The sequence below is a fragment of the Leptosomus discolor genome, chromosome 1 (genome assembly GCF_034619465.1).
Source record: "Leptosomus discolor isolate bLepDis1 chromosome 1, bLepDis1.hap2, whole genome shotgun sequence".
NCBI lineage: Eukaryota > Metazoa > Chordata > Aves > Leptosomiformes > Leptosomidae > Leptosomus > Leptosomus discolor.
The window spans coordinates 202,673,410-202,687,415 of NC_141391.1; the positions used below are offsets into that span (position 1 = coordinate 202,673,410).

A 14,006-nucleotide genomic window follows, 5' to 3' on the forward strand; every position below is an offset into this window, starting at 1 on the left:
ACATACTTTTTTTTTTTTTTAAAATCCACACAACTGCTCCCGTGTCTGAGCCCACTAACACAACTGCCACACAAACAGATGGCTGAACTCCCAGGAAAGTCAACCCAGAAGCAATCCCCAGGCCATGCACAGGACTTCAAACAAGGATTTGCTGCTTGAAGGGGAGGAATACAAGAAGGAAGTCTGTCCCCAGTCGCAGAAGAGGAGGCACCCTTGCTATTTAGCCAAGCAAGAGACTGAACCAAGGGGGAGGCCAGAACACATTTGCTAACACCATGGCTGAAAGCATGCCATAGCCTACGCACACCGAGCCAGACACGTGGGGGGCTCCGAGGCCACAACGTGACGTTTCACCCACGCGGGCAGCACATCTGTAAGGGAACTGCAAAGGAAGAAGGGACAGACTTCCTGAGCTAAGAAACCCAACTTCAGTGACTAGGTATATAAACAGTCAAAATGAGAAACGACCTATGAAAAATTCACCTTCAGAAGAGGCGTTTGCTTTGAATAAACCCTTAATAAAAAACCACATGTCTAAAGCCTCCAACAAATCAGAGGAAGATCAGAAATGGAAAGAACAGGAATGTGTGTTTTGTAAAGCTTCGTTTCTTCAATTATCATAAGCAAAATACATTTTAGAAGAGTTTGCATTCAAGTTGCATCATAAGACCTACAGAAAGATATTTTGGCTTAAGTAGTGAAATGACTACACGCTCATCTGGAGCTGTGTTGTACAAGATCTCTACAACGTATTGAATAACTGCTTCTCTTGCTATTGGTTCACAGGCATTATCATCACAAAAAGAAACCAAAGGAAGAACTCTGCTCTCCTGATTTTCAGCAGTCTCTGGTTTTAGGCTTTCAGCAGCTCCAACGACTGTCCCACCCAAACCAGCCTCTTCACAAATTTCACGCCAGCAACACTGATTGTACAGGCCAGAAAACTCAGTTCTTCACCAATGAAGACCCGTAAAGCAATTGTGCAAACAAAGCCATCCATCAAGCCCATTAACCTCCATAGTACCAGCGTGTAGCACAGCCACTGTCATCCAGTTTCAGTCCAGCCACCTTAAGTAGAAATCATCAATTTTCAGGACTTCCATAGGATTTGCAACCCAAAAGCTTACCATACTTTCACAGAATAATCCCTAAGATTCCTAAAATACTACATTTTAAAAGAAATCAATGTATTTAGAAATACAATATATTCTAAAAAAAAAAACCCAAACACTGAAAAGCATACAGCTGCTATAATTAATTACCTTGAAGTCTACTAATAACGAGATAAGGAAAACCCTTTCTTTTCAGCATCTACTTTAAGTGGTTTTACTTTTTTCATTGCTTCTCAGGCAATACCCCTAATGAGTAGGTACTATGACAAAGTACATACTAGTATGCTCAGAATAAAACTTAAGTGCATATTCTGACAGCGCACAGCAAAAGACAGTAGCTAGCACTTTGAACCTGCTGACTGGACTGTCCTCAGATGTCCTGCCTTGTGCCTCTGCTGATGGGACCGGTAAAAGCTTCAGCCAACCAAGTCTCTCAAATCCAAGAGTTCCAGCTGAATGAATGTCTTTAATGCCATGGTAAGTGGATGCCACTGGTCTCTTGTTCCTGTAGCTAATGAAGCATTTTGAAAGTAAGCCCACCCATGGTGCCCACATGAATTTTTCAAGATAGGTAAGGAAACACTTGTGCTTAACACTGCAAGTTTCCTTCAAGTTGCCTTCTTATAACAAGTGAGAAGATCATAAGTTTCAATTTTCTGGCACATACAAACTGGATGCATTGTATTTTTTCCAAAATGAACAAAAATACTTAAAATACAACAGGAATTATCTAGAACAGTTTGACCAAGTACAGGGAAAACTATTTTACAAGATCCCTGTATTTCAGAGACAGAAAATCAACCGCAAGGTTTATGAACTATGGGAAATGTTTTTAAGGTAAACAAAACCAGCAAAAAGCCAAAAAAAGGTAAAAAGCCCCAAACTAAAACAAAACAAAGAAAAAAACCCCACCACCCTTATTACTTCAAACAGTTTCCAGAAGAATCAAAAGTCCAAAAATTCTCTTTGATATAACTCTGTGTGCTTAATACTTTATTCTGAACTGGTCACTACATATTTGCCAAAGGCAGGAAAATTGATACATAAATTGCTGATCTTTTTGTATGACACCATCAGACAAAACAATAATGGAGTCAGTGCTTGTTGACATGACAGTGACCTGAGAACAGCACTGTATATCCTGTCCAACACACACAAAAGGAGAAGACTTCAAAAGATACAGTTTTTCATCTTAATATACTCCTGGTACCCCGCAGGATCACAGCTCCAAGCTGTCAGAAGCTAACGTAGCCTCCCAGATGCTTCTGCACAAGAACAGATTAAGCTCTTAAGATGCAGAGATCCAACTCTGAGCACACCCAGTAATGTCAGTAGCTACAGATCCTGGAAACTTGGGTAAGCATCTCTGGGCAGTGGCAGTACAAGAGTAGATTTCAACAATGTGGCTATTTTGTCTGTCCATTCCTCTCCATCCCTAGTGCAAGCTTATACTAACAAACCACTGTCTCTGGAGGGAGACATAGCCTATGAATCTCTGGGTTGAAAAATTACAAGCATCTGCCAGGAGCAGCATTGCATATTTGGGGGCTGAGGGTGACCTTCCCCTCCAAAATGTACAAATGTATAAACTCCTTTAAAAATAATGTGGTGGACACTCACATATGAGAACAGACTGTGAAACTTCACAGAGTTTCCCATGGGGAGTTTGGGCAGGGGGGAGGGAAGGAGCTTACTCTGTATTTTTTTCCAAGATAAAAATACACAGCACCTGAAAAAGCTCAGTAATACACTAAAAAAAAAAATTTTAAAAAATGCACACATATCACCATATTTAATAGGCAACAGGTCATACTGGTTATTTTCCAATATTTTCACAGCATACGTGGTAGTCCAGCTGATACAGTGAACCTTTATTAAACCACTGTAAAGATAATACAGAGCTGGTACTACATGATGCTAATCCTTTGGTTACATTTGCTTAATTTTGTTATTTGCTACTGGACCTTACTGTCAGTAGAAGCCAGTCTCACCAGGGGAGCCCTGAACCATATGCCAGCGCTTTTCACTCCTGCCTAATTCTGTATACAATCTTGTTTCCTCTGCTCAGAAAATGACCTACATATGCAGTAAAAAGATGCTACCAAGAACACTACATATGTCACATTCAAATACAGCCTTTAAAAAAAAATAAAATACTACAGACATATTGAGTACAAAGCAAGCACTGAGCAGTAGGCTTACATTGTGAAATACATCACAGACCAGCAAAGAAAAGGTTCAGAGAGAAGACGAGGCAGCTAACCAGTCAGGTGTCCATCGCATTGCAGACCGAGTGACAGAGTGCAGACACACACACACAGTAGACCTAAGAAGTAACTCTGCTTTCACAAGGCATTGGGTAGAGTGTGCATTAAGTAACGCCTAAGCCATGCATCGAGTAAGAAAACAAAACGCTGAAGAGCTGATCATTAATTGAGCGCCATCTACTCTGCATGCTGAACAAGACAGGAGAATCTAATCATCCAGCTAATGATTGTACATTAAGATAGAGATCAACTCTGCACCAGCAAGCTTAATTCTGTCACTTCCTGAACGCTGCATAGCTCAAACAGCTTTCCTTCCACAGCTCGTACACCAATGTTCTTGAAAAAGTACTCTGAACATCACACTACCTGACACACCATGTGAACACCCACGTACATCAGCTCCATGCTTAAAACCTTCAGCATCCTCAGGTGACAGAAGGATAAACTGCTCCCAGTGCAGACTGGAGAGCCATTGAAGCACCAATGGGTTCAGACAACAAAGTGACTAAAATTAGGACTCTGGCCTGATTATGGGCCAAGAAAGAAGTGACTTTGAAAACACAGCTATTTATTATTATCCTCTCTAGTCTCCATTACGTTTAGTCCCAGTGCTTATGCTACTCACTCTCCACCTCCCTTCTCACAGCAGCAGGTTCTTGGTAGAATTAGCTCTCATCTACGGCCATGCCTAGCTCTAGCCTTGGGTGTTTCAGTTCAGGCTTGTCCTCAGACTTTGGCCAGACAGGCCTAAGATGAGCCAAGTGAAGAACTTGGCTTTCTTGCCAAGCATGCAAACTCAGCAGCCAACACAAGGCAAACCTGTGTTGATCCTCAATCCCATACTAAGTGTGGCCGGTCACCTTTCAGCAACAGGCTACGGCCTTTAGCATGATTAGAAGCAAAAGGTCCAAATATGCTTTGTACCAATGATGTTTTTCCTAGCTAAGCTCACACAAAGTGCTACTGAGCACGTGTGATCCAACTGCCCAAACATTTGAATTTTGGCCACATTTGCTGTAATGAATATCTGTCCCAGTGTTGCATTCCTGATACCAGGCTCAGCCAAATTCCTACAGAGTCAGGGACACCAAGAGCTGCTCAGGAAGCGGTGGGCATGGGGGAGGTAATGATGGCCATAACCTTGTTCTTAAGCCATTTTGCCTGAAGTTGTCATGAACTGCGTACTTAGAAATTCAGACCTGAAAAGATCTAAGCATATTCTAAGGTGAAGCTGAACATGATTTCCCTTTTTTGGCATTCTCTATATTTTGTATTTACAGTGGGGGGAGGAGGAATATAACTGCTTCCAACCATAAAAAAATTGCAATAAAAGAGGACTTAGGCTTGTCCTTGAGAGAAGGTCTTGTTTTCCAGAAACATCTCCCTCTGCAATTGCTGGGAAGAAAAGGAGAGTTTTTCTATTTCAAAACAGTCTATGGAAAATCGGAAAGAGACAAGACAGACAAACGTGCGATGTTCCTCATTTCAGCATATATCCTGTGGTTTTCATCCTTGAAAGTTTAACTGTAGCCCTTTATAAACCAGAGTCACAAGAAAAATGGCCGTTTTCTCACGTGTACCAGCGAGGGCGGAACAAAGTCCCACAGGTAACCACCACTGCATCTGCTTTTATAGCACTGCAGTACTGCCCATAACACAGTAATTCATTTATTAAATGGAAGCAAATACATACTTCTGGATTAGATGCCTTGATGTGCAGTTGGCAGAGAGCTATGGGAAAGACCTCAAAAATGTATAAAATTAAACACAGTTAAGAAGTTTTTACTGGTTTGCAGGTAGGAAAGCATTTCGTAACACTACACCATCACACCATTACACTTCAGCGGTTTGCACTGTCACTTGAAGTGTCATGGTACTGAGCAACCTCCTTACACCAATACTACGAAGTTCTTGCTCACCACTGGCACTAAAATGATAGTCAGAGGGCTCCGGGAGAAGAAAGGGAAAAAACTGGTTAAAAGTTCCATCAATTTCTAATGCTTTCATAAAATTATCCAGGCTCCCTCTGGTGGGGGATTTCATGTAGAAATTGTTGCGGTTTGCTGTATGAGAACAGTTTTGAACCACAGCATTTTTTTTTTTATTTGTAAAATAAACCTTGTTAGGTTGGACTGTAATTCTTAGAGCCTCTTCAGTCACAGCAATTTAAGGTAACGCTCTGTTTCTGGACATAAGCTCTATCACATAAAGAAAAGTAACCTTTGATAAAAAGGAGAATTTTTAATATATATATACATTAGTGTCTTTGTGCTCCAAAATCCTCAGAACATTTCTCAGTCCTTACTTCAGCTCTCCAAAGCCCCAGCAGAACCACCAGAAAGAGCCCAAAAAGAGATCTCTCTTCCCCAGACCACACAAGATATCTACGGTCATACAAAGAACAACTCCGAGCTCCCAATTTCAATTTCTGTGTTTTATATATCAATTATATTAAGCTCCAATTCTCATATCCCTTCGGCAATACTAATGTCATTTATTTGCACCACTCTAAGACAATTCCAACATACCTACGTATCTCTCTACAAGACACACATACCCAAGAGTCAAGCAAACCATCCATCCCTTTCCTCTCTCTTCCCCCTGAAGTTGTCAATGTAACCAGTTAGAGTCAACAAAGAACACAAGAAGCTTTACAAACACAAAAAGACATCAAATTTTATATTATTAGTATCCATCACTAAACATATGTACTACACATTGCCACCAAAATACCTGTTCTACCACATCATAGTCAAATACAGTTTTCTTGTCTCCTGAACATCATAACAAATATTATCAACATTCTGCAGTCTGAAGTCTCTATGATTAAAAAAAAATGCAGAGGTAGCATTTAAAAAATAAAAATCTACCACCCAACTCGGGAGTAGGAAAACTGCAACCTGAAGATGATGTCCCTTACCGTACAGAAAAAACAGCATGAGCCCTTTCAAGGATGGAGCCAGTTTTATTTCTGACAGCCCTTATTATGACTCACTAACTTTTTTTCCTTAACAAAACCATGAATTGCATCACAGCAAGTGTGTCTATAGCAAGCCAGAGAATTCAAAAAATTATTCAGCGGCTAAGAAACATAACTTGGATATGTAGAGGAAAACAAGACTAATTCTCAGTTTGTCCTCGTGCTTTTAGATAGGAAGGGTTGTAAGATCACAGCAAGATTCACTTCTCTGGTTATTTTTCTTTTTTTCCTTTTTATACATATCGTCCAAGGACTTTGAATAACCTCATACAGCCCATTCTGGATGACGAGTATAATTCAAATTACTGACAGGATGGCAGCTGAAGAGCAACCAAAATTCTGGGGATATTTAGGATAGAGTTGGCACAGAAACCAGCCTCAAAGGTTAAAGGAAACATTCCTCAAATCCTCACTTCAGGTTCTTTGGGACAACTATAAAAAGTTTTACCAGAACCTACTGCTTGCAAGTTATGCAACGCATATAGGAAAGCAGCCTGAGAACAGCAATTCACGGTTAGTTCTGCAGGATGCTATTAACGAAATCCAAAGATTTCCAAAGCAAGTGTCATCTCATTTGACCAGAGACTACTACCTCGCTTTGTCCCAAAAGCACTCCTTCAGTGCCCAACGAAAAGAAAAGCTGTGCGGGAAACCAGCAAAAAGATATTTACAGCTCAGAAAGGCAGGCACGATTTCCGCCTGACTCCCCTGAACCCCCTCAAACGCAAAGCTGACGGTGCGAGCCGTAGACACCGACAGCCCACCCTAAAGATGAATTCGCAGAAGGGCTGCGAGAGCATTCTGCCCGTGCAGAAACCTGACAACCCTCCCGCAGACGGGCTAGGACTACACCCCCTGTAAGTAAAACCGAGGAGGGCAAGCACAGACTCTCCCTCCCCACGTCCCGCCGCGATGGCCAGCAGACCTCTCTCCTGGCCTCAGCTCAGTTACGCTTCCCCCTGCCAGCCGCCGAGCACTTCAAACCCCACGGGCCGGCGTCCGCCTTCGCCTCACACCAACGGGCTGGGGAGGCGCAGAGCCCGGCGGATTTGAGGCTGGGTTACCCCTGCCTCCCGCCGGGGCAGGCGCTGGGTCCCCCCGGGGAGGGGGAAGGACTCGGGGCGGGGGTGGGTCGTGCAGTAGCAGCCGGGAGAGGAGCCCGGCGGGGCGGCGCGGCACTCACCGATGCCCAGCCCCACCACCACGCGTCCCCCCAGCAGGGTCTCCTTGTCGCGGGCGGCGGCCAGCACGCCGGCCCCCGCCGTGAAGAGGCCGCTGGCCAGCAGGATGCAGGGCCGCCGGCCGCACAGCCCGTTGAGGACGCCGCCGGCCAGGGCGGAGAGGGCGGCGGCGCCCACCGTGCTGGAGACGAGCAGCTCCTGCCAGAGGGCGTCCAGGTTGAGCTCCCTCTTCAGGAGGAGCAGGGCCCCCGACACCACGCCGGTGTCGTAGCCGAAGAGGAAGCCCCCCAGGGCGGAGAAGACCGACACGACGTAGACGAAGCCCGGGGTCTCGTCCTGCTGGAACTGCCGCCGCGCCGCCCGCTCCAGCTCGCCGCCCGACGCCGCGCTGTTGAGGCTGGAGCACGACTCGGCGGCGATGAGGCTCCGCTCGCCCGCCGCCGCCGCGCCCGAGCCGGCGGACCCGTCCGCCTGCCGCCGCCGCTTCTCGCCCATCAGGTTGCTCAGGCTCCGCAGCGTGTACTCCACATTGTCGCTGGCCTTGCGGGACATGGGACGGCCGCGGCGGCTCCTGCCCCGGCCGGGGGAGGGCAGGGGGCTGAGGCGGGCGGCTGCCGGGCGACTCTGGCTGCGGCGGCGGGGCGGCTGCTGCTGCTTCTGCTGCTGGCGCCGCCTGTGCTCGCCCCGCCCGCCCCTCTCGGGCCGCGCTCAGCCGGGTCGCATAGTCCCCCCCGCCACCGGGCAGACTTGAGGGGAAGTTGCCCGCCGCGGCCGCCGCTCCCAGCGCCAGGCGGAGCCAGAGGCGGAGGCGGGCGGGGACAGCGGCGAGCGCGGCCCGGCGGGCGCCAGGGGGCGGGCCCGACCACCCCCACCCTGCTCCGCCGTGGCGCGAACTACTGCGCAGGCGCTGCGGGCTGCGCCTGCGCACCGAGCGCCGCGATGCCGCCGGCGCCGCCCGATATTCCTCACGGGAGGTGCTGGCAAGCGGTGGGGCTGGCGGGCCGCGCTCGGCGGCGCCGGGAGAAGGAAGGAGGCCCTGGACGGGCTGGCGGGTGCCGCGTAGGCAGCGCTGGAGCCGCCCTGCAAGGCTAGGGGGCAGCTCCCCCACCCGCTGCGGTGGTGGTGGCGCTGGGGCGGGGGGTGTCCTGCTGGGCCGCCCCCAGCCGCGCGGGGCGGAAGGGGCTGCCGGGCTCTGAGCGGGCCGGCGCTCTGCCGGCGGCGCGGTGGGCGAGCGGCTGGCGTGCATAAATATCGGTTAGATTAATAACCGGATCGTTTGAGCAGAGGCAGCATTTAAGGTTCGCGGTTGTAAATTTTTGAAGTGCTGGGTGGCATAAAAAGGGAAAATTTCCGCCAGTTGTTCAGAGAGGTACTCGCTTGTTGCCGTATAGAAGAAAAGTTAGGGGCTTATTCTCCTGCTTGTCCTTAAAAGCAGAGCACAGCGTTTCGCTAACTCCATCCGGAAACCTTTTTGTTGGGGATTTTCACCGGGACGAAGACGAAGGGCCGGTGGGGGCAGAGCCCGGGAGCCTCGGCAGCGGCGGAGCGGGGCCTCCCGGCGGCGGGTGGGCGGTGCGCGCTCCTCGGGAGGGGCGGGGGCCCGTGGGAGGGTCCTGCCGGTGCGGCGCGGACCTTGAGGGGGAAAAGAAGTCACAGCACAGTGTTGTCCTTTGTGCTTCGTTCCGCGTGTGATGGCACGTGTTAAACAACATTTTCCTCCTGACTTGTCTGTCTTCTGTAAAGATCCTCGTAATTAGGCCAGCCAGTAGATGGAGAATTGTGGTCATTAATTGGCTCAGTTATTCCCAGCCCTCGCCCTGTGAGCAGCGCTAGTCGTAGCCACATGAATTGAAAAATTAGAAGAGGGAGCAAAGTCCAATATGGACAGCTGCACACAGCCTCTGTGGTGGTTTGCCTCTGCCTCAAAGCAAGCCGTGAAATGCTTGTACTGTGATCAGATGATACCGACTAAGTAAAATAGTGAGCTGTAGTTACTAAAATGAATGATAATAACACTTGTCTGTGTAGTTAGTCTAGTTAGTGACAGATGTGGCAGTGGATTTATAAATACAATAGGTCAGCTTCCATGTTTGAGCATGTGAGAAGACAGCTAGGTAAAAATTAAACACATGTTGACATTCAGTTGTCTTTAATCAAGATTGGGATAATATGGTGTGATGGGCACAGAGCATTCCTTATTCCTGTACAGACCGTTAGGGCCTGACCCAGCACTAGAGCAAGAAACAGTTGCAGGTTGTAGCATCAGGAATGAAGTTGTGTTGTGCTACAAGAAACTGTCCCCTCAGGTCCGGCAGCTTTCCACAAGCAGACTGGCTTAGCTGTCTGCAATGCCTCCAGGAGAGAGAGCTGTAATTTTCCAGAAGTCTCCACACTTGCCTGACAAGCACAGCACTCAGTATTTTTGACATGTAAGCCCCAAATAAAAAATGTGGGATATCATTGCACACTAAACAGAAAATATTCCCACCAAATCCCTAGCCAGGTAGAAGGAATGCTTTCACAGAATATTGTCACAACAGCTGGCTGTCACAAAAACAACCTGTCTTTTTAACAGCCATCTCAGAAGCTGGAGGCATTCTGTATGCTACAGTTAATGGAGACTCAAGAGAGCGAGCAAAAAGCTGCTTTTTTTTCCCCATTGCTGGCCCAACACAATCACAGACGTAGTTTCTCATCAGATCATGCTGTCAAGCTTATCTCTTAAAAGGATTCCCCGAAGAAATCCGACAAAGTTCAGCTGTGGGGTGCGCTACACTGAAGACTGACTTCATGAGGAAGAGGGAGGATTTGTTTGGTTTGTGTGTAGATTTTCATTGTTGTGATCATCTCTCTATAGTACTGGGTTTCATGATAAAAGCTGACTTATAAATGGTTTCACAGTAACACAACATGTAGTAGGTATGATTAGTAATCTAAGACAGGAGGGTCAGATCCAAGGAAGGATTTGAGTGGATTTTAGGCATGACGTTATGCTTTCAAGAGATTAAATATTTAATTGAAACACTGTTCAGATTCGCAGCAGTGCTTCATTCTTTCCTTTAAGGTGTGTTTGCACAATTGTTGGCCAGGTGGTGTTTTACACTTGATCAAAGAACTGGTCCAGCTTTAAGAAACACAATTTTTTGTGTTTCATCAGAGAGCAAGAATAATTACAGGATTTTACTGCTTTTATATTGGTGATACATGGCATACATCAGAAAATGGCTTCCAGAAAACTACTGAGCACTTTGTGTGTGTGTCTAGAACCCCCCCTAGACCTGAAGAGCTGGGAGTCAGATCCTGCCTCTTTGCTGGTGCTCTGAAGCAGGTGGATGAGTGCCAAAATCTCCTGGGCACTTCAGTCCAGCCAAGATACACGAGATGCTGTAGGTGTTTTGTGCGATAGCCTAATGGCCGATAGCCTCACCCAGCAAATGGGAGGCCCAAATCAAAGATTTGCCCCGGCCCAGGAGGGTTCAAATCTCTCACCTCTCAGGAAGATTGTAGGTTAAATGGGGAAAAGATGGATTCTTAAAGGAAATTGGGTTGCTGTGCAGACAAGAATATAGGAGCCATGGGGCTGGATGGACAGTGAGGCCAAAAAGGATCTGACGGGCAAAGCTGGCAGCAGTACAGCTGAGGCTGCCTAAGACCTCACACCACAGGCTGTTTTGATCCCAGGTAGCTTTACCAAAGTAATCATTTGAGCTCACATTTTGCATAATTGCTCACTCTCTCATGCTAAATATATGAATTCCAGCAAAACTCACTTCAGATTCATTGAAAATGCAATTGTAAGAAACATGTATTTCTTGAAGTTAAATTTTTCTCTCTAGTTTTAAAATCTCCAGCTTTTTCATGCTTTGGAGTAGGGACTTGGTTTTTGGCAGGAGAACAGTTCCTTTCTGCCTTTGGCTGTCAGAAGAAAGATGTAAGGAGATTTGACTGAAACAGAGCCTCTGACAGAGTCAGCAGCAACATGTATGAGAGCGTGCTGCTAAATCCAAGTGAGCCCCGAGCGGGGCTGCAGCCGTGGAACTGACAGCTACGCACTAACCTCTGCCAGGAGGTGAGATTTGGGCTGCTGAATTCAGATGCATTGCCTTGAAAATGAGGGCTCAGCACATGCTGAAAGCCAGCGGCAGTGCAAAATCGGGGGGGGGGGGGGGGGGGGGGGGTAGGTGTGCTGGGGGAGAAAGGCTTTTATTATTGTACAATTTTGAGTTTTATTTGGACTTCTATTACCGTACAATTTGGAATTTTTACATTCATGTCCTTAAAAAGATGGTTTGCCAGGTTATGATCCTTATCAAGTCATTATTACCCTGTAGAAGTTACAATTACTTAGTTACAACACCTGGCAGCATAAAAAGCAAGGACTTGGCACAACACTACCCACAAGATACCAGGGAAATGCTGTTCTTGATGCACTGTGCCTTCAAACAAACATGTGCCAGCACAGAGCTGTTGGTCTGTCTGCCAAACAGAAACCTCCTTCAGTGCTGCAGATAAGCCCAGAAGAACAACAGGTCACCTCTCAGTCAGCTCGAATTCCTGGGATCAGAGAGTAACCCTCTCTGCCAACACCTAGTGTCTGGTGTATATGAAAGACATATGCAGGAAGAAGACAACCGTGTACAAAACCATCAGTTTTAGTCCAGACTCAATTTATTCTTCACTGAACAAATTTGATTTATGAAAGTCCATTTCTCTAAAAGGTGGACAGTACTTCTAAGCCAAATCCTTCTACAGATTATATAAGACCAGCACATCAGTTGTCCATCATTTAATGAAATAAAACCGAAAAACAAATCAGAAAGGCTTTTAGGCTTATATATGACTACACGCTGTTCTGCATCCCTAGAAAAGTAACGGCTGACCCAGCGTGAGTTCTCTACTTTATAAGCTCTCTCCTCATCAAAGCAAAATTTAACCATCAAATTAAAGTCCCGAGAAGTGGAAACAGTGTGTTTCAAGCAGCACGTTAAAAGCTGGCTTTGCTGTCGGCACTGACAGACATCGCATTGCCCCTGGGCAGAACACTATACAGAAGTGCTTTATCCAAGGTTGCAAATGAAACTGGAAAGAGACTGGGAGGAAATCAGTTACTGACTCATTAAATTGGTCGTACCCTCTGGATCTGACAGATGGTGAATCCGTCGAAACTTGTTTGGTGTGTTTTTTGAGAGAACTGTATGATGAGGGATAAGCAAGCTTGGAAAGGAAATTGGACCCCATGAATTCCCTGTGCAAAGGGAAAATATGCACAGAGAGTGTCTAAAGTCGACTGATGCGTGCCAGGATGTCATCCTGGCATGTAGAAGATGAACACCAGCACTTTCCATGGCTGGGAAACAGGATGGAGCAGCAGCAAGCTGGGACTTTTATTTGCTTCCTTGCTTATTTCTCTCTGTATCTGTACTTCAAAAGTCCTATTTCCATGAAGTAGATAGACATCTTTTTAAAATCTATTTTGTTAGGCTGTAAGTATTAAAAGCTGCTACATTTTTTAAATAGGTCCTCTGGGAAATGTTTTATGGAACTCCCTCCAGATATTTTAACAAATTCCCTGACAAGCATCACACCTGCCACAGTGATAATTTCAAATATAACATTAAACACTTATGAAAATTGCATTAATAGTGATTCCTGACCCCTTCAAAGCAACCGATGTGAGTATGTGCTAATCTCATGGGAAGGTTAATGCCATCAGTAGGAAGTGTTGAACAGCCACTGATATTCATCACAAAGTAATGCTGATTTTTAAAAAGCCTCTGTGAGTTCAGCGAGGGCTCTTTCTTACGATCTGACACTACCACGTGGCCCCGGATGCATCTAGGAGGCACTTCTGACGGAGCTGTAGGTGAAGGAGGAAGGGTGGCAGTTAAATGCATGAGGTCTCTTTCTAGAGGCTTTCCAAGGTGCTGGGCTGTTTTCAGTAATGATGGAAAATTTGTGCACCTGCTTCCCTCTACAGCTACAAATTATGTGCCTAAAGAAGGCAGATTCCATCCAATCCCATTTTTGCTTGCATCAAAAAGGCAGGCCTTCCGAGGCTTCCCTCAGGCGCCTGGACACTGATGCACAGCGCCTGGCAGCAAGGAGGAGCAGCTGCGCTGCTGGGCACGGTTGCAGAGTCTCTACCATCAGAGTCTCAGAGACTTTGTGGGGTGATGCACATGGCTGGAACGTGGCCATGGATGGACACGGGATTTCTGGGAAGGACAAGCAGAGAAGAGCAGGGGGTGTCATGCTTTACGTTAAGGAGCTCCTTCACTATGCAGTGCCCCAGTATCAAACTGGAGACATGCCCACTGAGAGTTTCTGGGTCGAGGTCAGAGTGAGGAGGAACCTGGAGGCTGTTGTGATAGGTGCAGGCTGTGAGGAGGCAGGGGCTGAGGCCTTCTGCAAACTAGAAGTCTCCCACTTGAAGCCGTTGTTTTCGCTGGGGATTTCAGTGGCCTGG

At 46.7% G+C, this 14,006-nt stretch overlaps 1 protein-coding gene across 1 annotated transcript in view; it reads right to left on the reverse strand.

The window, feature by feature from the left end:
* SLC2A13 (solute carrier family 2 member 13) overlaps positions 1–8,092 on the reverse strand; it is a 160,837-nt gene extending 152,745 nt beyond the window's left edge. The window contains exon 1 of the mRNA XM_086473937.1: positions 7,543–8,092. Coding sequence (XP_086330063.1) covers positions 7,543–8,092 — 550 coding nt within the window. The remainder of the gene's footprint in view (positions 1–7,542) is intronic.
* Positions 8,093–14,006: the final 5,914 nt, after the last annotated feature.